This window comes from Diachasma alloeum, unplaced genomic scaffold (assembly GCF_001412515.2).
Source record: "Diachasma alloeum isolate Michigan unplaced genomic scaffold, Dall2.0 Dall_scaffold_00540, whole genome shotgun sequence".
Classification (NCBI taxonomy): domain Eukaryota; kingdom Metazoa; phylum Arthropoda; class Insecta; order Hymenoptera; family Braconidae; genus Diachasma; species Diachasma alloeum.
The window spans coordinates 218,837-243,604 of record NW_021680672.1 but is presented as its reverse complement, the minus strand read 5'-3'; the positions used below and the strand labels follow the sequence as shown (position 1 = coordinate 243,604).

Sequence of the window (24,768 nt, the reverse complement as noted above, 5' to 3'; positions counted from 1 at the left end):
TCTGGTTTTCAGTTGAAATTGGAATTGTTAATTTACACAATAATAGGAGTGCATTGACGTTTTTTTCTTAACTCGCAAAAATCTTCAAACAATTTGCTACCGATTGGTGATAAAATTTTTTGGAAATAACGAAATAGGGGGGATAACGCCTTTTTTTCTGGGGTGATTTTTCAAAAATTTATTTTAAAAAAAGTACTAACTAGCAAATGTTTTTTATTAGCTCGCGATTTTTTTCAAAACTACTTCAATGAGGAAAAAAATAAAAATTTGGAATATCTATACATGAGGGGCTAATTGATCGGATCTGGTGCTTGTGGAATATTTTTGCGCGCCTGTTTACGTGACGCGCCATCTATTTTGGCGGGCTTTCGGGGGCACACATACAGCACACAACTGTAAATCTCGGACGCCGTATACGTGAGACCCGCCTCGAAACAAGTCCAGAACGTCCAGAACTCCAGACGAGTTAGAACTGGTCAGAACCGTCAGAACAATTGACGAGGTGCATTGTGCGCAGCTAAGACGAGACAAAAACAGAAGCGTCTTCATTCTTTGAGACTACTATCTATAACAACTGACAACATTCTATCAATAAAGCGGTAATAACGAATAAATCAATTATAAAGTGATGAAATTAGTCGTAATCTTCAGCAAATTGAACGAAATGCCCCGGAAAAAACCGTTGGGGGGTTGTCCTCCGTTGGTTCGCTAGCCGGGGCTCTTCGTTCCTCTTCTGTTGAATCGTAAAGCAAATAAAAAGAAGAATCATCGATAATTATTGTTGATCATTAGGATCGGCAAAGGACAATGGAGAGGGGCCAAAAAAGACGGCGAGAGTGGGGGGAGGATCTGGAGGACGAGTATTTCGCCGAACCAGATGCTCAAGCATCGAATGGAATAACCTGGGAAAATGCATTCCCCGGCGCAAAATCAGATTATCGACTGAAGGGGCTCAGGAAAATCGCGCAGGGGTGAGTTTGATTGACTAATTATGGGTTGAAGGGATCAAAATTTTGTTAACGATAAACCGGCGAGGTACAAAATTGCAGCGAAGTTTATGAAATTTTTCGAGGACATTCTTCGAGCCCTGAGTTACTGCGCAGTTTTAGCTTTCGTGGGAGGTTAAGGATATCCAAAGACTCCAAAACCCTTTAAATTTTTTTTATAAAACTCAATAGGTACTGACAATAGTCCAACAATCAACGATGGAAATTAAATCCCTTCCTGGTTTCAATGTACATTCATATAATTGAGAATCTATTTGATTCACTTTACGCTGTCCATAAATTTTTCAGTAAAACAGTCATCGGTAAAGTGAATTGGATCCACTCCAGGGGCTTATTGACGACTGGATCAGGCACGAGATCGTACCTTCCATTCATGATTGAGGACAGGTCAGGAGAAATGCCGGTCACAGCCTGGCACGAAGTGGCTGTGCCTTTATTCAACATCATTGAGGAAGGACAGTTCGTGAAATTAATCGGGAGCAAAGTGGAACGGAAGAGGAACAAAGCAGATGGACACGAATTTCAGATCACAGTGGGGAGAGGGTCAAAAGTCGAAGTTTGTGTCAAACTCGGTGAAATTTGCGTCGTAGACCCATCTGTTCCAATGCAGGTTCAAATTAGCTATTTGAAAAAACCACACACCTGTGCATCAATCACTCTGGACGTGAAGATGCTGGTATCTGAAGGGGTGCAATGCAGCCAGGCAGGAGTCCAGTACGTTCACTTCATTGGCTCTGATGGGACAGGGGAAATCTCGTGTATAATCTATGAACCACACAGCGCTAAGATCGGCCATCGAATAAAGGTAATTTTCAAAGGTCTACCATTTATTCAAAACTTCAATTTCATTAATGCTTTTGCGGGACTATTTCAGGAGCGAAGCGGTAAACCGAGTTAAGTCGATTTTAACTGTTGCCCAATTTTTGACGAATATCTCGGAATCTAAAAGAGATACAAAAATTTTTGTCAAGACCTTTTTTGTAGAGCAAACTGAGGGTTATAAAAAAGGTAATGAGCAAAATTTTGCTATCTCTCTTAGATTCCGAGATATTCATCAAAAAATGGCCAAAAGTAAAAATCGACTTAACCCGGTTTACCGCTTCGCTACTGATTTGTAACTTAAATTATTATTTTCAATTCCATTAATCCATCAATAAGATTATTCTAAAATACGTGATGTGACGTTGGCTTCAGTGAGATATAGAATAGTCTTTCAATCACAATTTTGCATTACATTATGGAAAAATCATTAACTGAATGCTTTGTTCACAGGAGGGAACTCGCGTTCAGTTGGAGAACGTCGCAGTCAAACAAATAAACCCAGAGTACCAATCCCACTGTAACCACCCATTGGAGATTGGAGTTTTCACAGAAGCGAGGATAAAAATTCTGGAGGAAAGTACTAGGACGTGTCCAAGTACCCAAACTGTTGCAGCTACACCTGCGAGCAGTTGTCCCACTGCTGGGGGGAGTCGTCCAAGGACTCCCACACTACAGAGACCATCCAACGTGATGGAGCGGCCAATTCAGGTGATTTTCAAGGATGTGCACATTTATTAAGACACTCTTCAATTTAAATTTAAAAAAATTAAAAATTAAAAATTTTATTTCGCTTTCTTTTCATTAAAAAAAAAAGTTTCCATGAAGGAAAAATGTCCTGGGGCTATTTGTAACCCCAGTTTTTTATTCTAAACTTAATTATTCCACTGAGAAAATTATTCGATAATACGTAATGTGAAATTAGCGACAATGAGGTATGGAATAAACTTTGAAAATGGTTGAATCTATAGAGTGGTCTCTACCAAACTGTGAACGATACTTGGATATCCTTAAATTGTATACAAATCAATAATTGAATTTTGTGTTCACAGGAGAATGTGCAGGTAAAGTTGGAGAATGTGGTTGAAAGTAACGTCGACAGAAGTATCGCACCCCCGTGCGAAAACGATGTGGAAATAAACACCTGCAAGGAAGGCAGGGTAACCAAACTCGACCCCATTCATGACAGCTATGGGCGCTTTTATACTAAGGACTACGATTGCAACTACAACCTAGACGATGAATTCACAGAGCCTACAGAGGCGAAGTATTCTGATGCTCCAACTGCCGATGAAGTGAGCGCAGAGGCGAAGGACGCCAATGTTTCAATTATGAATGAAGGGGTTGCGCTTTCTCTCCCTTCACCAACGTTCGAGCGAGTGTCACCCGTCGTCGGCCAACCGTGAGTCAAAAAATCATTTATTTATTCCAATTGGATGAATGCCTCTGCAGATTAAAAAAACTTAGAGAAATCATTTATTCACGAATGGAATGATAATTTGTGCGATGCATTGTTTCCAGTGGGATATTCCTCACTGTCAGATATGTGGTCACTCCACAGACTGCCAAAAGCTTCCTGTATGACATGCCTTACTTCACTTTTGTTGGTGAAGTCGGTGGCAATTACATCACGTGCACAGTCTACGACTCAAATTCCACCCTTATTCGTCCCATCGAAGTGGGTGCCCGTGTGAAAGTGTTCAATCATGAATTGGTACATATCGACGATAGATACCCCTTACTGTGTGATAATCCACATCAGATTGTCGTCTTCAACCCAAGCAACATCAAAGTTGTGAACTATGGTGAAAGAACAGCTCAGAAGTTCTACCTGGCCACCTTCGACGGACTAGCTGATCTGCAAGTTTATGATTTTGTTGGTAAGAACATCAGATTAATTGAAATTATCTAATGATCTTCTCACACGAAATTTCCAGACTATAATTAAGCTCTGGAGATTTTTTCCAAAAGCCTTTCGAAATGATTTCACTGATTGGAAAAAAAATTATTATGTCGGGGAATAGTGCGTTTAGTGGGGAATGGTTTTTTTAACTTCTTTTAATATAATTAATAAACGTGCCAATTTAACTATCAATTGATATACGTGTAATAATGATTTCTTTTCAGATGCAGATGTAATTGTCGCTCGAGTTGAATGCGATAAGGGTGTCGTGAATATTTGGAGATTAATGGTCATGGATGTAAATAAATACTTGGTGAGAAGCAGACAAAATTTATTTCTCGTAATTTATGATTGAACATAAATATTTAATTATTCACGAAATTATCCTAGCCATTATAGATTATCTCTGAAAATGCTCAGAAAATATTATTTTTTATTCTATTTTAAATTCAATAATTATTGAAATCGTTGTACATATGAGAATAACTATCCTTTAATTTCAATTACAATATTGACTATTCATTTTTTTTTTCATTTGGTGACAGATTCCGATCATCATCGCTGGATCAGAAGAGATTTTTTCCTCTTTCCTCATTGGTAACATTGTCCATTGCAGCGACCTCCAATTTCGCATAATCAGGGGAAAGTCTCAGCTCCACTTCATTGATGGAAAATCCAAAATTGAGAGGAAATCGGTTGATGAAGCCCGTTAAATATTCAAAAAAGACTGGAATGCTCCGCAACTTTTTTTTCATTTGCTCTTAGTATTAAAGAAAATTACATTCCTTAAAGACGTATCTCAGAGACAGATATCGTGGAGACTATTTATTTATATACATTATTTGAAGACTTTATTTGAATGTTAAAGTTATCCCTGGAGGATGAAAATGGATTGTGAGTATTGTGTTCAATATTAAGGTTTTGCTCATTATCTACACCATGTACTAGTTTTTTTATCTGTAAGATTGTGTTAGTGCTCATATTTATGCTGTGTCAAGCCAAAGACTTGGCCCAGTTAATAAAATTTTATATCGAGTTCTTAACATTGTTGTCAGATTTTTTTCTCTCCCAGGTCAACAATTTTCTGTAAGCAATAAGTAATTTAAGTAGCTCTACTCCACCTCAAATAACATTTAAAGACGAGTAAAAAATAAATGAAAGAAAAAAAGGCAAAATAACGTACAGAGCTGGACATCATCTCTCAAAATAATTATTCCAGCTGACAAAATAGTACTAATTTATTCTTGCCTCTGAAATTGAAATGAATAAAAATGTGATATTTTATTGAGAATAAAAACTGGACTATTATTTTAAATTTTTTAATCGGAAAAAATTTGAGTTTTTAATAACTTTATTTTCAAAATTAGAAATTGACTCATGGGTTCAGCATTCATTTCGAAATGTTGGCATGCCTGCAATCGAAAGAATGGAGCATTCCCTCAACTTTTTTTTTATTTTGAGTACAGTATGGTATGGGAATGGAGGAGAGTGACCAAAATGACGAGTTTCTCTGCGTTTACGCCGTCCTCTCGTGCTTCATCCTGTCGGTTACGTACGTGGCGAGCCTGCACGTATGGAGCTTACCGCACACCAGGTAATTCGCCCTCTTCTCCTCGTTTTTCTCCAGCAATTCGAAATATCGTGGCCTCCGGGTGTTTGAGGGGGGCTAACGGAGAGTATCGGCGTCAATGGACACCAGGTGACCCCCGAGTGTCCCGGGAAGATTTAAAACCAGAGGAATGCACTTCAGATTTATTTTTGTCTTTATAGCAATCTTAAAATTTTCATGAGGAATCAATTCTTAATTTTGTTTATCATTTTTATAAATGTCATCGTTTTATATAAATGAATAAAACCATCAAATCAACCACTATTATTCCTATCTTGTTGCACAGAATATGAAATTATCTAATTAATTAGATTTCAGGAAGAAATGGCCTGACAAAAATCATAAGAAATTGAAATGGAAAATTTAATTCACTCCTTGAATGAAAATTTGTTAATGTCTTGTAGGGAACATCCGAGTATCATCAAGAAGAGATTCTTCAGTGTTTTCATCATGACACTGATCTCCCCGGCCCCTCTGTACTTCGGGATGCACGCCAAAGTCTTCCAGAAGGTGAGGAATTGATCGAAAAATTTGATCGAGTGACTTTTAATCGAAAAAAAAAATTTTAAGGCATCAATTTGGGAGCTGCTGGGTCTGAGATGGTCTGGATTACCCCAGGCTATTTTCATCCCTCTGTTTCTGACGATGGTGCTGTTCCTGGGGCCCCTCAGCATGCAGGGATTCAACGGACTCTGGCGGCTGTACGCTGGTCAGTATGCCTGTACGTACATACGATTTTTCAAAAATATTTATTTCGATGAATTTGAGACAACAGCAAGAAGTATTTCTCGAACACTTTTTGCACGAATTGATAAAGATTAGCCTCAAGGGCCTCAAACGATTCTTAATCGACTTTTTATTTATTTTATTGATTTTTATTTCATTTTCAGAACCCATGTACTGGCTGGGAAGTGCGAAAACCCTCATCTTCTGGAGGAATCAGGTGGTCGCACCTCTGAGTGAGGAGTGGACGTTTAGGGCGTGCATGCTGCCACTGCTGCTCCAGTGCTTCAGCCCCACCACTGCCATTTTTATATGCCCGTTGTTTTTCGGAATGGCCCATCTTCACCATGTGGTCGAGAGAACGAAGATGGGAATGGATTTTAAACATGCCATCGTCATCACGTGTAAGAATAAATTATCAAATTAATTCCCACAAATTTTCCAATCAATTTTAAAAGCTCAACGTGACAAAAATCGAAGAATGGATTAATTAATTAGTTAAACTGGTTCTTGCATCTCTTTCAGGTTTTCAATTTGCATATACGACGTTGTTTGGAGCTTATGCAGCCTTTCTATTTGCCAAAACAGGTGACTATAAGTTGATAAGACATTTATCAATTAAAAAAAAATATTTAGAAAATTAGAAATTGTTTAAAAAATTTGATCTATTCTGCTGTTTAATTTTTTTCGTTAATTGGTGATGATTAATTTACTTGATATGATTTCAGGTCACTTTGTGGCTCCATTTGCTGTTCACTCATTCTGCAACCACATGGGTTTCCCAGATCTCTTGGAAGTGATTGCATGCGAGGATCGCCTGAAACGAGCTGGTTTACTAAGCCTCTTCGTTATCGGCCTAGTGGCCTGGTGTTTCCTCCTGACGCCAATGACAAATCCAACTTGGTTCAATAACAATCTCTTCTGGCATAAGCATTTTTTGTAATTCTACGCCGAGAGAAAAAGACTATTTTCTCAAACAAGTCTTGTTTCATCCGAGAAAACCGCTAGTTCAGGAAACAAAAATGATTTACCACAAGAGTTTGACATCGACGATAATTTTAATACTGGGTTTCTCCCTAAACTCGAAAATTTGATCATTGAATCGTGTGAGTATTGCACTAATTAGATAGGAGTATTTCAAGTGAAGTCTAGTGTCTTAATCGATAACTGATACTTATGTACATAAAATTTGTGAAATAATGTTTAGAGGCGATTAATAAATGATGATTTACTGATGAGTTTATTGATTTCATCGAGATCACAGAAGAAAGACAGTCACTTATACAATCTCCTCAAATCAAGGAATTAAATCTATTAAATATATCTTTCAGATTCAACAAATTCTTCAATATTAATTATGAGTCGAATGATTCTCGATTTCCCTTTCAATACAAGATTCATCCAATAAACATCAAATTCTTAAAATATCTTCTTCATTTTGAGCAGTAAAAATAAATACAATAAATAGGGAGCCAATTGGAATAAGAATTAGTGGCTAAAACTCAGAACTGGGCATTATTTGATAGAAATTAAATGGACATTTGGAAGAGATGAAGAATTTTGTTCTAAAAATTGTCTTCAACTATTTCAAGTGGCAATTTGCCCAGCCCTAGTTAAACTATTCCCCGAATCGATAAAAAAATTCCTCCTCTGAATACCCGGAGGAATGCAAAATAAAATTCCCAAATATTTCCCACTTTTTCAAAAATGGGTCTTCTTAAATCATCGATATCTACAATTCAAACAAATCACGTCTCACTTTTCAAACCAGGAAAAATTTCTCCAAAATGAAAAAAAATCTTCAAAATTCACTCGGCCGATGCCAAGTGATTGACGATTAAAAATTGTCCACCCCACCCTCGCCTCTGATTCAATTAATTTAGGAATTAATCCCCTATCCTTCACGACTGGCTGGAGCCAGCCCCCTCCGAGTTGAACTGCGACTGATTCAAGAACTGCACATTACTGGCTTTCAACCTGGGCCCGGAGGAGACCACCGAGGCGCAGGGGCTGATGCAGGGAGTCGAGCAATGGCTGTTGCTCAAGTCGCACTGGTCCAGAAGTTTCCACAGTTCCTCAGGAGTCGGTCCCCCAGGGAAATTCCTGGTCTTCTGGGCATCATAACAGGGGTCGAGAGCAGTGGTGAGGTCCCACATCTGGATGGCCCCGTTGGAGTGCCCTGTGAATATGAACCTCCTGGGCCTGGAGCCCATCCTGCTGGAGCCCTCGCACTCGTGGACGCAGAAGGAAGTGATGACTGAGCCGTCCACCGACTGTATAACGCAGACTCTCTTCCCGTTGGAGGCGAGTCGAACGAACAATTGATCCGTCTCGGGGACGACCTTCTGGACGAAAACCTGCTCGTCGTCCTGCTCGCCGAAGGGGCCGAAGTCGTTGCCAGCTGGGTAGCTGATGGAGGTCTCCATCGAGTCCAGGGAGACTATCTTGAAGGAGGCCTCGGGGGTCGAGCCTGGCTGGGTCGATATCATTCCGCGGAATCTAGTCACTGCCCAGGACCGCACGTGGTTGTACTCAGAGCAGACTGAGACGAGGTATTTCTCGGACAGGGTCACCTGTAAATTAAGGAATTTCTTAATTTCATGAAAAATTATTGGAAGTTTGGGAATGAATGACGAATTAACACTGAAAACATTGATCAACTTCTAATTTTGAAAATAAAATCCATTGAAATAGTTAAACTTCGAGAATGGACATTAATCGTTCATTTTAATCCAGTAATTGACTTTTGCTCCGAGTGAAAAAAAAATTCTGAAGTTATTTACCTTCGTCACACTACTCTGGTGAACAGTGAACGTCTGAAATAATTGCGGGCCATGTCCCACCGTCTCCGGATGCTGCACGATAACCCTCACACTCCCCGACTTGGTGCCATAGGCAATCTCAATCCAATTACCACAGAGACCTGCTCAAAGTCACAAAAAACATTTCAAACATTATGCAAATAATTTAACACATCTACTGTAATTGTTATTAGTGAGTTAAGAGAATGCCAAGACTTCCATAAGACTTAATTTTGATCAACCACTTTTCTACAGAATTTGGTTTTAAGCATTATAAAATAACGTGATGAGGCTATCAGTCGTTTTATCACATTCTGTGTTCGTTTGAAGCTTATAAAGTCCATACTTGCCTTGTGCTACTTATCCAGATGTTCAGTATGTAATTCATGTAGCAAAAAATAATCATAAGTGGATTTTTGATAATTATAATTATTCTTATTAGATACTTACTTGTTTTCGGGGTGAGGTAGACGGATATAGCTGTTATTGGGTCGAGATTTGGATCTCTGTAGAGTTCAGTCACCAGGAGATCATTGTCCTTCATTCTCAGGGGGAATTTCTGCATGTCTAAAAGCAATTTATGGTCATCAGCAGTCGTGAAGTTGTTTAAAAAATGAAAAAAATAGAACCGCATTTACCAATGTAATAAATCGACCCATTATTGCACCCAAGCAGTAAAAACGATCCAGCAGTGTCGAACGAGGAGATCGAGACGACGTCCTGGATCTGCCAGTGCTGAGACATAGCGTGCCAGACTCCAATCTTCCCAGTTTGAGAGAGAGCCACGAGCTGGCTCCCAATGAAGAAGAGGTACTCAACTCTGACGTTCAGATTGAATGTTCCAATGTTCGTCTTGATGCCCTCCTCAGAGACACTCCACAGTCTCACTTGTGATCCGTAAGCAATAGCTACCATCTTGCCATCAGCTCCAGTTCCCATTTTAGCATTGATCGCCACTCTCTCGATGATTGCCTCTATGTGAGGACTCGTGAACGCGTGCTGCCATCCTGAAGAGTCTTTCAATCTGTCACAAATTCATAAATGTAAAATTGATGATTGAAGAATTATTTCATAAAGTTGTTTTGAAGGAATTTGGAAAAATCTTTGCTCTCACCTATAACACGTGATGAAATGAGCGTAAGCAATGACGATCCAGTTGTGATGAGCCTTGATGATCTGCACCCTGAGAGGATCGACCCAGCCCGAAGCCTGATGGGGTCCAAACACAAGGCCAACTTCGTTCTTGAACAATTTGTTCATGTCTGCCGAGCTGTTGCGAACGTGTCTGAGGTCCAGTGAGGGATTCCTCGAGTGCTGGAGACTCCTCTGAGGTACTCGATAATCCAACGAGGAGTTCCTGGAGTGGTTGCTCAGGGGGGGCTTTTGATTCTGTCCACTAGCACCTGAGAATGTTCGTGAAAATAATAAAAAATATACTTCTGGAAAATAAAATCAACATGAAGATGGAATTATCTCGTTAACGGGTGGATTTGAGAAAAAATATCAAGAGACGTATTTTGTATATTTTTTTCTCCTCTACAAAAAAGGTCTTATGACATTTTCCCCTACAACCACTTCTTCCCGAGATAATTCACCATTAAAAAAAATGGAAATGAGATAAATCTCAACTTCAATCGAATTTTTTTTTGGGAAATCATCCTGTACCTGCAGGAGCAGCTGCTTGTCCCCCACCAGGGCCATTGGACGTGCCTGCGACCTCTGGACGTCCCCCAGAGGACACCCTCCCATGCACCGAGACATCAGCCACAGGAGGAACCCCCACAGGCTCCTGAAGGGGAATGCTCGGAGGTGGCAGATACCCATAAAACAGAACATCTCCACAGGACGACTGGGTCAAGTCCTCGCAGAGGATCAGTCTCTTGATCAATGGAGTTATCCCGTAGTACTCCGCCTCGTGCCTCAATCCCCTGATGTCAGTGTTCCGGAGGTCTATGTCCCTCGTTCTGAGGTAGTTGAGGATTATCGAGAACATCTTGGGGTCCCTGTCCACGAAGAGGGCTCCAGTCTCGTCCCTCCTGCTGGCTATTCTATTGCTGGAGGAAGAGAATGAGGAAACACCAAGTGATGTCAAATAAAATTGATTTTTATTTTGATTACAATTGCAATTTTTAATTTTTTGAAAATCGAAAGAATAGTGATTTAGAAGCAATGAGTGAGTAAATAAAATTTTCATGATGATAAGTTTTTTTTACAATTTTTTAGTTGATTTCATTTCATCGACTCAATTATTTATCAATGTTTTTTGTAATTGACCAGACAATGAAGGGAAAATATGAGGAATATTTTTGTGAAACCAAGAGCTTTTATTTTACCTCAACAAAAGTCTGATAAAATCGATTTTATTTTTGACTCCAAATTGCAATTTTAATTTTTTTGAAAATTAAAAGAATAATGATTTAGAAGTAATGAGTGAGTAAATAAAATTTTCATGATAAGTTTTTTTTTACAATTTTTTAGTTGATTTCATTTCATCGACTCAATTATTTATCAATGTTTTTTGTAATTGACCAGACAATGAAGGAAAAATATGAGGAATATTTTTGTGAAACCAAGAGCTTTTATTTTACCTCAACAAAAGTCTGATAACATCGATTTTATTTTTGACTCCAAATTGCAATTTTAATTTTTTTGAAAATTAAAAGAATAGTGATTTAGAAGCAATGAGTGAGTAAATAAATTTTTCATGATAAGTTTTTTTTTTACAATTTTTAGTTGATTTCATTTCATCGACTCAATTATTTATCAATGTTTTTTGTAATTGACCAGACAATGAAGGGAAAATATGAGGAAATTTTTTGTGAAACAAGGAGCTTTTATTTTACCTCAACAAGGCAGTGAAGAACGAGTCTGGGATCCAGGTGAGTGTTTGGCGGGAGGTGGAGAACCTGGTGCCTCCCACGTTGAGGTGGACGATGTCACCCATGCTCAGGGAGTGAACTATCGCCATTTCCCAAAGGTTTTTCCACAATTTCCAGGGGTTTTGCACAGTTTCTAATTATTTTCCCACGATTTCCAGGGGTCTAAGAGGGTTTTCAGACTGGTGACAGCTGGGACAGTGTCATTGTGAGGTAAACAATGGGTGGAGAGGAGTTTCTGAATGTTACTGAGAGATTACCGAATGAAACTGCGAGATTTTTGTGAGATTTTCACTGTTTTTTCACCCCCCGGGCTTCAAATGAGTTTAAAATTTCATTAAAATGAGAAAAACCGAGGGGTTGACGAAGGAAGATGTTTGTTGGAGGTGTCGAGGGGCTTCTGGAAGGCTTGGGCTTAGTCCTCACAGCCAGAATCGCTGGTCAACCATAACCTCAAAATAAAAAATCGATTACTCAAGAATTCAAGTGGAATCGACAACTTCAGGTGATTGTTGTGTTCTGCCTGTCCATGGGCTCCAGGAGAATATCCACCAGACATAAGACACAAAAGTTCCCCTAAAAACGCCGAGAAATTAATTTAACATTAATTGAAGTGAACGGCAAATTAACCACACTAAATACGTAACTCCGTGGTGAACACGTAATTATTTAATTCGAGGATTTTCAGTGATATCGACGAGGAAGTCGCTGGAATCGTTAGGTTAAGAAGTTTTTTTTAATTTTTATTTTTTATTGTTTTGCTGAAATGAGTGATAATCAAGAGATTATTGGAGTCGAGAACTCTGAGAATGTCGCCGAGGCTGAGAAATTCAAGGAGGTGGCCAATGATTTTTTCAAGAGTGAGTTTTTGCCATTTTTTTGGCTGTTTGTGGGCTTCCGCGGGTGGCGAGGGTGGCGATGGGAATGGAGAACGAGGCGGGTGGCAGTCACGTGCGCTGAGAACTAACCAAACACGGGAAATGTTTATGAAAATGTTGAGGATAACTGAGGATTTTTTAAATTTTTGTTGAGGTGTTGGGATATCATTGGGTTCAGAAATATTTGTTGAGGGAATCTGCGGATGCTTAGGACCATTTTTCAATAATTCCAAACGTTATTAAAGGCCTCAAATCGAAGGCCTCAAGTCACCCTCAAATCGAAACGTCTCATCCGCGCATTTCTCCTGCAATAATTACCCAAATTGTGCTCAGTAATAATGAATTTCTGCTCCTCCCACAGATCAAAATTACGAAAAAGCCATAGAATTCTACACAAAGGCTATAGAATCAAATCCAAACGTAGCAACTTACTATGCAAATCGAAGTTTTGCATATTTGAAGACAGAATGCTTTGGCTATGCCCTCACTGATGCATCTAAGGCCATTGAGTTGGATAGAAATTATGTCAAAGGCTATTACCGACGTGCTGCTGCTTACATGTCGCTGAGTAAATTCAAACAGGCCCTCAAAGACTTTGAAACAGTCACCAGAGCGAGACCCAATGACAAGGATGCTAAACTCAAATACACCGAGTGCAATAAGATTGTTAAGAAGATTGCATTTGAAAAGGCTATTTCTGTTGAGGAAAATCAAAAGAATGTTGCTGACAGCATTGATCTGGAGGCAATGAGTGAGTAGAATAATTTCCATAGTGATACGTTTTACTTAACAATATTTTATTTCACTTACTTAATTGACTGAATTATTTATCGTTTTTTTGTGCTTTCGAATCAACATAAACAGTTGTTATTTGTTATTTTACATTTAGTTATTTTGTTATTCTTATGTTATGTTATTTTACAAAGAAAATAGTTGGGAAATGTTTTTCATGTATTTTCACTTCTTTAAAAAAATCATTTGAATAAAATCTCGAAAAATCATTGAAATAAAAATAATTTTTCCAGCAATCGATGACGATTACACTGGCCCCAAGCTAGAGGATGGCAAGGTGACAGTGACATTTATGCAGGAGCTCCTGAAATGGTACAAAGACGAGAAGAAACTCCCCAGAAAATACGCTTACAAAATTCTCCTCGACGTGAAAATCTGGTTCATGGCTCAGCCAAGTTTGATAGACGTGTCAATACCAGACGACAGTAAATTCACGATTTGTGGGGATATTCATGGACAGTTCTACGATCTACTCAATATATTCGAGCTGAATGGTCTGCCATCGGAGACCAATCCTTATGTATCCTTTTGCAATTTTTTTTCCTCCTTCTGTTGCAGCTTCACTTTTCCTTAAACTGTTGGATTTTTCCTTAATGTAAAATTCCAGTTGTTCAATGGTGACTTCGTTGATCGAGGGTCATTCTCAGTTGAATGCATATTCACACTTTTTGGATTTAAATTATTGTATCCAAATCATTTCTTCATGTCTAGAGGTGATTATTCAATTATTTTTCATCTGCATTTTTGCAAAAGTATTTTTCTTCGCATTCCCATTCTCTAATTTTCATTGATAATTGGGGTTTCCCTTCTCAAACTAAATTTTATACTCTAGGAAATCACGAATCAGCAATAATGAACCACATGTACGGTTTTGACGGCGAAGTAAAGGCTAAGTACACAGCACAGATGGCCCAACTCTTCACTGAAGTCTACAACTGGCTGCCCCTAGCTCACTGTCTCAACAACCGAGTGATAGTGATGCATGGGGGCCTCTTCTCCCGTGACAACGTCACCCTGAAGGAGATTCGGGAAATAGACAGGAACAGGCAGCCCCCAGACGAGGGAGTCATGTGTGAACTCCTGTGGTCCGATCCCCAGCCACAGCCTGGACGTGCACCCAGTAAAAGAGGGGTTGGCGTTCAGTTTGGGCCCGATGTTACCCACAAATTTCTGGAACTCAATGGACTCGATTACGTCGTCAGGAGTCATGAAGTCAAGAATGATGGGTACGAGGTCAGCCACGATGGCAAGTGTATCACTGTTTTTTCAGCTCCAAATTATTGGTGAGTATGACTTAAGTGTGGCCCTCAACCCAATAAACTGTTCATATTTTTATTGTAAAATACTAAAAATATCACTATTTTTACAGCGACACAATGGGTAACCGAGGTGCCTTTATAACCCTAACTGGTAAAGACATGAAGCCGAATTTCACAACCTACGAAGCAGTGGTATGTCGAATAGAACTTTAAAAAATAATAAAAAGACAAAAAGTGCTAATCTGTTGAATTTCTCTTTTCAGCCTCATCCAAACATCAGGCCAATGCAGTATGCCACTTCTCTAATAAAATTCATGATCTAAAACCGTGATGAAAAACCCTTAGGAACTTATTATTAATAAATTAATAACGATTAATAATGACTAAGAATTTTTTTCGAGTAGATTCAAAGTGTCCATAATATATTTGATACCAACGCAGGGAGAACGACGATTTGTGATTGAAATTGTCGAGGCCGAATCACTTTGAGGATTAATCATCAATTGAGAATCTGGGGTGAAGTGTAGAACGTAATCCATCGATTCACACGTTTTTGTATGAAATTGATGATTGGGGGTTCTCATTTCTTTCCTCAATTTGCATTAATTATGTTGAGTGTTATAAGCTCAACAGTGTCTTTGAGAGGAACTATCGACAGACTTTTTTGTAACTATTGTTAAAGCTGTTGATTTTTTCCCTGAGCTGTCAATTTTTTTATTAAAATATTTCAGGAATGAGGGAATTTGAGGGGAAATATGGAGAAACCTCCTTAGAACTTATGAAATTTTCATAAATCTTTTGACATTTCCTTAAATCAATTATTAGTTGAACAATTTCACATTTAACGCGTGACATCGTTTTGTTACGTTTTACCTATTCACTTCTGGAATGTATTATATAAAAAAAACTGTGAATGCGTGAGAAAAATGAACGGTAGGGGGAGGAGGGCTAAAGGAAAAACTGGGAAAACGACGATTCAGGAAACTTTTTGTTTCTTTTTTACTCGATCGTCGAACAAAATTTCAAAACAGAATTTCCAGACAAAATTTCCTGAATTATGCTAAATTACTATTTTTCCTGGTGTTTCATTTTGTCCCGGTCTCCCCCAATAGAAAACTCAAGACAAATGTGAGCGTAAAAACAAGAGAAGCTTTTTAGATTGGATCTCAGGAGCTTATCCATACCGAATAATTTTGTAGTGACGAATATCAATGAGACGATAGTTTCTCATTATAAGAGAAAGCGTAAGCTTGAAAAATCCAAAAAGAGATGAATTCATTGAAAAATTATTTCTGTTTTCAATTCGCCCAGAAAAATGAACTAATTCGTTGTGAAACATGAAATTACTATCGGCATATTTCTTATATCTGAACTCGATCGCTATTCGTCGCGTTATTTGCGACAGATTTTTATACAAAAATGAAAAAAAATTCCATGATTGATGGATTTAAACTTTGATTCGATTTTTTTGTTTTTTTTGTTAATAAATCATGTTTATAATGTGACTGGTCTTGATTCTCTACCTATTCCCAGTTGACGTACGGTTGAAGGCGATCAGTTGCTGCAGAATGCGTCCCTTGGAGCCTGTGAAAGGGTAAAAGACCAAAGTCTCAGCAGAGGTTTACCCCGGGAATTTCCATTGGAATTAATTCGGAATTGGCAGTGAATATTAATTCATACAATTAAGAATAATATAAAATTTTTTATTCATCATTTCTGTGTGTACATTTTTTACAAACAAAAAAATAAGGGAAGAAAGTTGAACAGCATTACGAAGAGACATTGAAACATTCATTACTCTTAATTAACAAATCATCAAATCTGCAGTTACGTATTACATTAATCATGACTTATCATAAACTGTTATTATAGTTCTTTCATTAATTAATAATAGATTAATCTTGTGTCAAATATATACACAAACGTTGAATTACTTTTCATCTTTTTTTAGGTCTGAATATCAGTCTCTGCATTCGAGTGAATAATATTTCAATTTATCTCTTTATATTCTCAAAATGCGCAGAACTTCCTGACACTTTAATTACAACAATTATGTACTCATCATTTCATCGGCCTCAAAATCCGTGGAATTTCCGTTCTTCAATCGTATCATCTTCATTTCCACTTTCAATTGTTAATTATAATGAGTCATTCTCGCAATCTAAAGATTCTGGAGATCGAATTTCTCTATTGTCCTTCATTTATACGATAAATATCGAGCACGTATATTATTTGTTCATTTATTAGTGAAGCCTTCGTATTCTCAACACTACGAAAAACAAAATAACAAATTTGTGCAACAGAAACATCAACTGAACAATTTGTAAAACGTGATTTTTATTTCTATCATTTTGTCGATCGATATGAGAATCATTTTCTGAGGCTCATCGCAACAGAAAAAACATGACAATTTGAAAAAATGACGAACCAATGTTCAATAGCAGAAAATATCCAATCGCTCGCTATAATTTAATACTAGACAGGAATGAAAAATACAAAAGAGACATTTTATTTTTCTTCTGTACACTTAGAGAGTACGATCACGAAATACTGAGACAGGGGGAACGAGGGAGCAATTAGAGTAGTAACTGTTATCGCTAAATAAATACAATATTTATAGTGCAGTGCATGCAGAGAAACGATTGAACGATAGAGGAAAAGGAAAAATTCGAAACGATTTCGCAGACTATTTCAGGAATATTTTCGAGAGAAAGAGATTTATTTCGTAGAAAATCAATGTCTTCCTAAATAGTCTACAAAGATTTTCGATTCCTCCAACAATAGCTAATTTTTTACGTTAACAAGGAGCTATATTGAACATTTTTTAGTCTCCTAGAGTCTCTCCCCACCACTGGAATATCTTCTGGATCGAGTATTTTATTTTTTTATAATGTATATTAATCCGTCTTTGACGCAGAAGAGACTCAATTAATTTATTGCTGTTTTTCGTATTTTTATTATTCCCTCATAATTACCATTACCATTTTTACAGAACGTAGAATTGCCTGGGGAATTTATTGGCTGAAGCCAGTGACATCTGCACATTTTATTTTTTTTTTATGAAGAAAATTGAAAATTTGTGTCCAATGTCTTCTGGCCTCAGCAGGTACAATCTTTCGTGATCCCTTGTTGTTTTTCTTTCGACTTGAATTGATGATTTTTCAGGGAATCGCACGCATTGCATTTTGTGCATTTTTCAGTTTTTTTTGTTTCGATTGGATTAATGATGAAAAAAATGTTTATCATTTTTCGTTTCAAGCAAGCAAGGCACAGGACCTCTACGGATTGAACGTGCGAATGCTAGGAGGCACTACTCAACAGATCCATGCTCTTAACGCCTCGTCAGCAGCAGCACCAACAAGTTACCACTGCAATGAGAATTTCTAGAGTGCTATTGTCGTTATGATTGAAAAAATTCGGTGGTGAAGATCGGGAATTTGAAGGGTTTAAATTTTTCGTCATTGAAAATTCACAATTTAATCGAAAAATCGAGGACAAAAGCCTATTCAGTTCAATTATTCTATAAAAACCGATGGAAATTAGTTTTAAATATATTTTGAACGAAGACCTCTTCACCACCGAATAAAACAGAAATAGAAAAGATCATTTCTCTCGAGAAAATTGATCTAACGTACTGAAAATTATTGTGTTATTATTGTTATCAAGTTACAGATTCATTTTGTAATCGTGGAAGAAGAAAATAACAAATATTCTTTGAACAAATTCATCATTATAAAAAAATGTAGCATTCTCATCCTCAAAAGAATTCTGATAACTTTAGACCCCCATTTTCTTCTTTCCACTAAATTACATAATTATTTGTGCCAAATAAAACCATCACCAAAACTGCAACCAACTGATTACCAAGAGACAGCGAAAAAAAAGACTATTAACATCGCGTGATATTTCCCCAATCAGAAATTGAGAAATTGTAGCAGAAAAGCAGTTTGGACACGTGTGTGATTTTTGTTGGTTTGTGAAAAGGTCGGTGGTGGAACCAGTTCCTTTTTTTCTAACATTTGTCTGCATCTGTGGAGCACACGTCGCGCTCCCATATTGGTATTACCGTTTTTTCCCTCAATTTTAATGAACACAATTCAATTGAGTTGCACAAATGGATTAATAGTCGATTAATCAATGGAGCATAATCGATCTCACGTTTTTGGCGATAATTATTAATCATGCAATTTGACAGTTTAATGCACCCAGGGAAGTGGTTTGTTTGGAATTAATTGATTATTTATTTTCGTTGCAATAAATACATGAGTTGCGTCATTTCCAATGAAAATATTCTTGAAATGAGTCAGAAAATGAATAAAAACGTTCATTTCAGCATAATAAATTGTTTTTCTCATTTAAATAATTTATTATCAAAAGATTTCGACCGAAAATGGCATTTAAATGAATGTAAAAATGTCGAATGAAGAATTTTATTTGATTCAAATCCGTCATGTCTCTGGATCGTGCATTAAAATTCAAATGAAAAATAAATTATCTCATGAATGAGTGTCTGGTCTCGTTTGAGAAACCACAGGCTTTACCCTGTGAGCCAATGAACCTGAGCTTAATTGGATCATCGGCATCAATTACACTCGCCGAGACGCGAATTCCGCCCACTCCTACATTCACACCAGGTTTATTCGTAGTACATTAAACTGTCAGTTTGTCTAGTTGAAGAATATCTTGTGGAAATTGTAGGAAAGACAGTTATTGAGGATCAAAGCTGTTTCTTGCGTGAAAAAATCAAAAATTCCCAGGAGATAAACTGATAATAATCCTCAGTTGAATGATAAAACGTAACGAGTCAATGTTCTACGGCATTCAATCACTAAATTAATAAGTCATTTGACTCAATACGTTTTGGCACTTGCTCCTCATTATTCTTAATTTTTTCGATGCATTAGAATTTTTCACACAAAATAAAAAACTAAAATTCATGCATCGGCATAAAAAAAAATTCCCAAAGATCGTTTTCGTTGAAAATTAGTGCAATTGACTTCGACAACCAATATTCCCACAAAATTTCATGTCTCGTAGGCACGGCGACTCTGATGTCAAGTCGAGACGTCCCCAGTAGTTTTTAAGGTCAATTGCTAATTGACACCATCATCTCATTTTTAAAAATGAGTCTCTCAATCCAACGTGTGAGGGAAAATAAAGGTCACAGGAGTCTCAAAATTATCGAAAAATAATTTGTTGAAAAAATCATTTCTACAGGTATTCTTGGTTTATTGTGAGTGGGGGTAATCGGGGTCTTATACTTCACCGGAAGCACCATCACCCCATTCACCAGGCCTGCCTCGACGAGACGTCTACGCAAGCTGGAAGAACGTTTTTTTCTCTTTTGGGTTTGATTTTTAATCTTTCAAAAATTTTGATAGAAGTGGTGAAGAGTAATAGATCGAGTCTCCAAATACATATTGTTTGATGAAGAGGTTTCATTTCATTAGGACCTTTTTTGCGGGACATTAATTCATTCTTTAAAAAACCTTCAACTATTATGGGATAATAACATTATTCATGAGCTTTTTCTATTTTTATTCGTTATTAAAATTTTTATACGATTTTTAGTAGTTTATAGAATTTTTTAAATATAAATAAAATCATTTCGATGAAAATTTCAAGAAAAATGTCAAGAGACTCTTTTCTCTTGGCATTTTCCCCTGAAATAATTTCTTCTGACAATAACTCGAATGCCAAAAAATTGAACGTTCGATCTATTACATTTCACCATACCAATGCAGAATTAATGATGTTCAGGCGTAAGCGACAGAGAAGAGACTGAGGAAGTTTAGTGAGTGAAAAGAAATGAGAAACTTCCTGGTAAGTTTATGAATAAGAAAATTTTTATTTCATTGTGAAAAATATTCTGCAAAAAGTCTAGTTATTATTTTTATTCACTCGAGATTCTTAGAGCATTCCAATTTTTAAGCGGAAAACAAACATTTTTTCAGGGAGTTCCATTTTATTTTTCAGTCGAAACCGTTGTTATTTTTTTATTCCTCTCCTTCATCGAATTCATTATTCCAGAAAAACATTTTTAGGAATTTAATTCACTCTTTACGCATTTTTTCATAAATTTCAATTTCACAATAGCTGATTTTTAATTTTTTTCTTCAAATTTCAACGAAAAAATTCTAAATTATTAACAAATAAAATGAATCCCCTGACGAACTCACTATATTACAATGAATAGTTACATTGTAATTGCACTGGCATGCACGGGCTCTGACACTCCCCCAATAACAATCACCCCACAACTTAAAAAACCGAAAATTGCAGTGGGAAAATGAAAAAAAAAACGAAAAAAAAAATCATCATTCCGTCATCTCTATCAAATAAACAATCGTAAATACTTCATCTCAATATTCGAACGTTAGTCTACCAAATAGGGAGCACAACGTTCAACAAACTCCGAGACTATCTCAAACTAATTAATTACCAAAGAAAATTAATAATTAATCATTAACAATAAATCTAATAAATCGTCCCTCATTCGTGTGTTTACTCGTTGCCGGGTGGCTCTACGCATCGATAAACTGTAAATTACCCACAGATATTTCATAAGAAAAATAAAAAAAATAACGAAATAAACGAGAAGAATTGAGGAAAAATATTATCAGAACAGATGAAAGAAGAATTTCTCAATAAAATAAGAGAAAAAAAACATTTGTAAAAAAAATAATATTTAGAAAAATCAACCACGTGCATTGCCGTTATGTATGGCGTTATGAATAAATTTGTTGAGTATTTTTAACTGATCTTTTTTGGTCTTTGGCATGAATTTGATGTTTTTTTTTATGATTTAAAGTCAACTTTAATTCCGAGCCTACCATGTTGTGGACGCCAGTAGCAGCAGGCGAGGTACAGGGCTAGGATTGTGACGAGCAGCTCGACGAACAGGAGAGACACTCCCACACCGATGATTATTCCAATGTTCTTCTCAATTGCCCGGGAAACTGCTTCGTAACAGCCCTGCAAAAATTACAGAAACAAATGTGGCATTTAAGAAATTGAATAGAAATATTCTCGAACATATTGATGCCTTCTTGAACTCCTTAGGATTGAATATTTGAAGAAGTGATGTAAATCGTTACGAATTATACCTAAAAAATTGTTTTGTAAACTCATTTGCATTATTGTAATTTTTTACAGCAGAATAAACTACATGATTTTAATGCTTAAATAAAAAAAAATGTGCAAAATGTAATTACAATTCTATTTTATTCGAATTTCTCCCAATGAATTAATTGAGAAAAAATTGAAAATGAAAATAGTTAAATCTGCAAAAATTTGCATTGAAGTATTTTTCCCCCAGCGTGTTTTCGTAATACCTCAAAAACCTGTTAGTTTATCGCACTCGAAACAATTTATCTCGCTTATTCTCTTTATCTAACTGTCAACATAGTTTTCATTATTACTGACACACTGAATCATTCAATATAAATATGAATGTAAAGAGGTGAGCCGCTGGAGATTAGATAAAGCGTCATAAGAATGAATCGTAAACTCACAGTTTGGAAATAAGAATTCGACTCCGATGGGCTCAATGGGCAGGAAAGATCCTCGAGAACGCCATCTTCGCCTCGCTTGCAGCAAGCCTCTGGAATCATTTTTCCAGTGGTTGTCCAGTCTCGATTCTGCTGGAAATCTCTGTAATTCTCGACACCACAGCATTTCAACTGCAACGAATAAAAATTTGCTGCTGCAATACCTGTCTATTTTGCCCACAGTTATTTTCTCTCGTAAATCATTTACCGTTGTACATTATTGTTAATTAATTTTGGGATTATTTGGATCGTAATAAATTGATTCAACACCTTAAATTTGAAGAATTGCAAATCTTCCATTCGAAAACAAAAATAATCCCACGACATAGTTTTCCCTCTTCACAGAAAGAGTGAGATCTCGTAAACACTGACTCACATTTTTCTCACCGAATTCACGTTTTTATTACGTTCGCATTTATTTATACCTGAATCATAGCCCCATCCCACGCAGCCGTCACAGCCTCAGTTTTATCTTCATTCGAATTGTAGTACTTTATCGTCGACTTGAGGAAATCTTTTGTGCTCCTCTCGGCCTTGGAAAAGTTCATTAAATTAGTCTAAATGCCTTCAAATCTTCCGCTTCATCATTTCACCACTGAATTGTTTCTTAATTATCGTGAAACTTACGTCTCCTTTAAGACCGAATGCCAGACCAACCACCACACATTCCAGGACGAGAACGATGAGAATGAGGATTCCATACTGCGAAGAGTAACAGTAAAGTTTATGAACATTGAAAAATTCAATCGAATACACGACTTTTAATAATTAAAAACCATTTTTTTGTTTGTTAACACAGAAATTGAGCAATTCACATTTTCGAAATATATTTGTTGTCTACTGTCCACAAAGCTAAATTATTTACCACGCAGAGAAGACACCTGGACTCAAACATGGCACCGCAGTAGCCCAAAAAGCTGACGATGAACGTCAGTGCACCTGCAACAATGAGGATGTAGGCGATCATCTTTATGACATCACCATCAGTTCTTGTCTGAAACAGAGAGGGGAAAAAATCCATAGAAAAATAATTATTATTTATTCATCTCTTTGGTGTTACAAATGTTTTTCTTTGTTTAACACCGATGCAGTCCTCCTCCTCTCCTGAATAATCAGTTAACATCAGTTGTATGAGATTTCTTTCCATAGAAAAATTTATAACTCGAAAAAAAGAGTGATTAGGAGTGGTTTCCACCCCTGGGTGCTCCAGCCAGTTTATAAAGCGCTGGTGACAAGGGGAAAGGGTGAGAGGATAAACCTATGAGAGTGGTCGTTCAACACCTGTTGAGCATTTCCAAGTGGTTTGTGCCTTCAAGCGTTTGCAGAAGTATATTTCGCTGGAATACACCTCGTTTTCAAGACACTGTTGTCGCAAATGCTTGGGAAATCATTTCAAACAATTTACAAACATTCAACCGCGATTGTTTCCTGAATGAAATTGACGTTATTTGAATGAAATAAATGGTTTTATTCAAAAACACGTGAAATTAAAATTGTTTTAACATAAATGAACGAAATTTTGCTATCCAGATGAAGACTATTTTCTGGAACTGAAATGACTGTTTAAAGAATGAAGATAATTAATTTATTCACAAGTAATAGTCTTTTATTTGGAAGTATCATCGAAATAAATGTATGAGTTTATGAATTCCCACCGAAAATACCGTTGAAATCAGTGGAAAACTGTCACAGTCGATAGAAACCCATTATTTCACCTCCGATCTTCGTCAATTTTTAATTGTCATATAAATTTTTCAACGCCCCTCGGATATTCCCACACGGCTTGACCCCATCCCTGGCACCGATAAAATACAGAGCATAGATTGAACCCCTGACCTGTCCCACTGAACAACTTTACAACCCCCCAATCGATTCAATTCGGTGAATGCCCTCCAACTAATTCACTTCAAGTTTGGATAACAACCTCAAGAAGTCAAACAATCGAGTATTTACACTCAACACGCGATACAAGAGTTGTAAATCAACATTGCATAAGTGTGTGGGCGATCGATGGAGCCCCACCCCCAGGGGAGTAAATGAATTCTCGTGTGTCTTTCGTCATTCTAGTTTCTTTTGCCATCTCGACATGCTAGGGAAGTAGTGCAATGAGGGCATCAACAGGTGTCGAGAAAAACGTGATTCTTTGACTATTAAAGTAGAATGAGCATAACTTGAACGCTGAAGACTAATATGTGAAGTAAATTCTAAACGAAGTTCGATGTGAATGGAAACAATTCGGTTGAGTCGGTGATGAGTATTTTTTTTGTTATTGAATTGATTTTTCGTCATTACACTCAAAGACTCAACGACTCAACTCCTCAAACTGAAATTTCCTCGAAGGACGATTTTTCTAATCAGATGGCTCTCAATGATTGAAGACCTCTCGGCGAATTCTGATTGATCAGAAATCAGACTGTCCGAGCATAACGTTCTAATTACCCGCCTGCAATGCCTCAATGCATTTCCCCCTCGAGCGACCGAGGTGGTCCACGTTTCCTGGATGATAATTAACGTCCCACCAGGTGAGGAAAGAGACATTCAAGCTTCATTA

General features: G+C 37.1%; 5 protein-coding genes across 9 annotated transcripts in view; 3 read left to right on the top strand and 2 right to left on the bottom strand.

Moving 5' to 3' along the window:
* The first annotated feature begins 430 nt into the window (after positions 1–430).
* LOC107042974 lies at positions 431–4,772 on the top strand. Its single transcript, XM_015264252.1, has 8 exons — positions 431–599; positions 793–971; positions 1,296–1,812; positions 2,280–2,537; positions 2,879–3,228; positions 3,348–3,706; positions 3,954–4,042; positions 4,275–4,772. The coding sequence occupies exons 2-8, from the start codon at positions 808–810 to the stop codon at positions 4,440–4,442; spliced, it is 1,905 nt and encodes a 634-aa protein (XP_015119738.1). The 5' UTR covers positions 431–599; positions 793–807; the 3' UTR covers positions 4,443–4,772.
* A 426-nt stretch (positions 4,773–5,198) lies between these two features.
* On the top strand, positions 5,199–7,299 carry LOC107043005 (CAAX prenyl protease 2). Its single transcript, XM_015264294.1, has 6 exons — positions 5,199–5,323; positions 5,743–5,848; positions 5,909–6,047; positions 6,229–6,465; positions 6,587–6,649; positions 6,790–7,299. The coding sequence occupies exons 1-6, from the start codon at positions 5,202–5,204 to the stop codon at positions 7,002–7,004; spliced, it is 882 nt and encodes a 293-aa protein (XP_015119780.1). The 5' UTR covers positions 5,199–5,201; the 3' UTR covers positions 7,005–7,299.
* A 494-nt stretch (positions 7,300–7,793) lies between these two features.
* Positions 7,794–12,643, bottom strand: LOC107043003 (BTB/POZ domain-containing protein KCTD3). Of its 3 annotated transcripts, XM_015264289.2 has the most exons (8): positions 11,706–12,643; positions 10,528–10,916; positions 9,977–10,265; positions 9,501–9,886; positions 9,313–9,429; positions 9,213–9,218; positions 8,845–8,984; positions 7,794–8,634 (listed from the first exon to the last, which is right to left on the bottom strand). In XM_015264289.2, the coding sequence occupies exons 1-8, from the start codon at positions 11,828–11,830 to the stop codon at positions 7,963–7,965; spliced, it is 2,124 nt and encodes a 707-aa protein (XP_015119775.1). In that variant the 5' UTR covers positions 11,831–12,643; the 3' UTR covers positions 7,794–7,962. The 3 variants fall into 3 exon arrangements, with proteins under 3 accessions (XP_015119775.1, XP_015119776.1, XP_015119778.1); XM_015264290.2 differs by lacking the exon at positions 9,213–9,218 and having other exon boundaries at positions 8,845–8,987; XM_015264292.2 differs by lacking the exon at positions 9,213–9,218.
* On the top strand, positions 12,205–16,107 carry LOC107043004 (serine/threonine-protein phosphatase 5). The gene is made up of 7 exons (XM_015264293.2): positions 12,205–12,598; positions 12,978–13,367; positions 13,642–13,928; positions 14,016–14,121; positions 14,241–14,691; positions 14,778–14,859; positions 14,931–16,107. Exons 1-7 carry the CDS (start codon positions 12,505–12,507, stop codon positions 14,988–14,990), a joined length of 1,470 nt encoding a protein of 489 aa, XP_015119779.1. The 5' UTR covers positions 12,205–12,504; the 3' UTR covers positions 14,991–16,107.
* Positions 16,108–16,349: 242 nt separating this feature from the next.
* The window catches only part of LOC107043008 (tetraspanin-18), a 38,335-nt gene continuing 29,916 nt past the window's right edge, over positions 16,350–24,768 (bottom strand). Inside the window, exons 4-9 of one of the 3 annotated variants that reach the window (XM_015264297.1) lie at positions 23,083–23,211; positions 22,845–22,919; positions 22,643–22,750; positions 22,182–22,349; positions 21,501–21,642; positions 16,350–19,988 (exon numbers count right to left, since the gene is read on the bottom strand). In XM_015264297.1, the coding sequence (XP_015119783.1) occupies positions 19,954–19,988; positions 21,501–21,642; positions 22,182–22,349; positions 22,643–22,750; positions 22,845–22,919; positions 23,083–23,211 (657 nt within the window). In that variant the 3' untranslated portion in view covers positions 16,350–19,953. Of the gene's footprint in view, positions 19,989–20,304; positions 21,207–21,500; positions 21,643–22,181; positions 22,350–22,642; positions 22,751–22,844; positions 22,920–23,082; positions 23,212–24,768 lie in introns of those variants that run through there. The other 2 variants (XM_015264300.1, XM_015264298.2) reach the window with 2 other exon arrangements.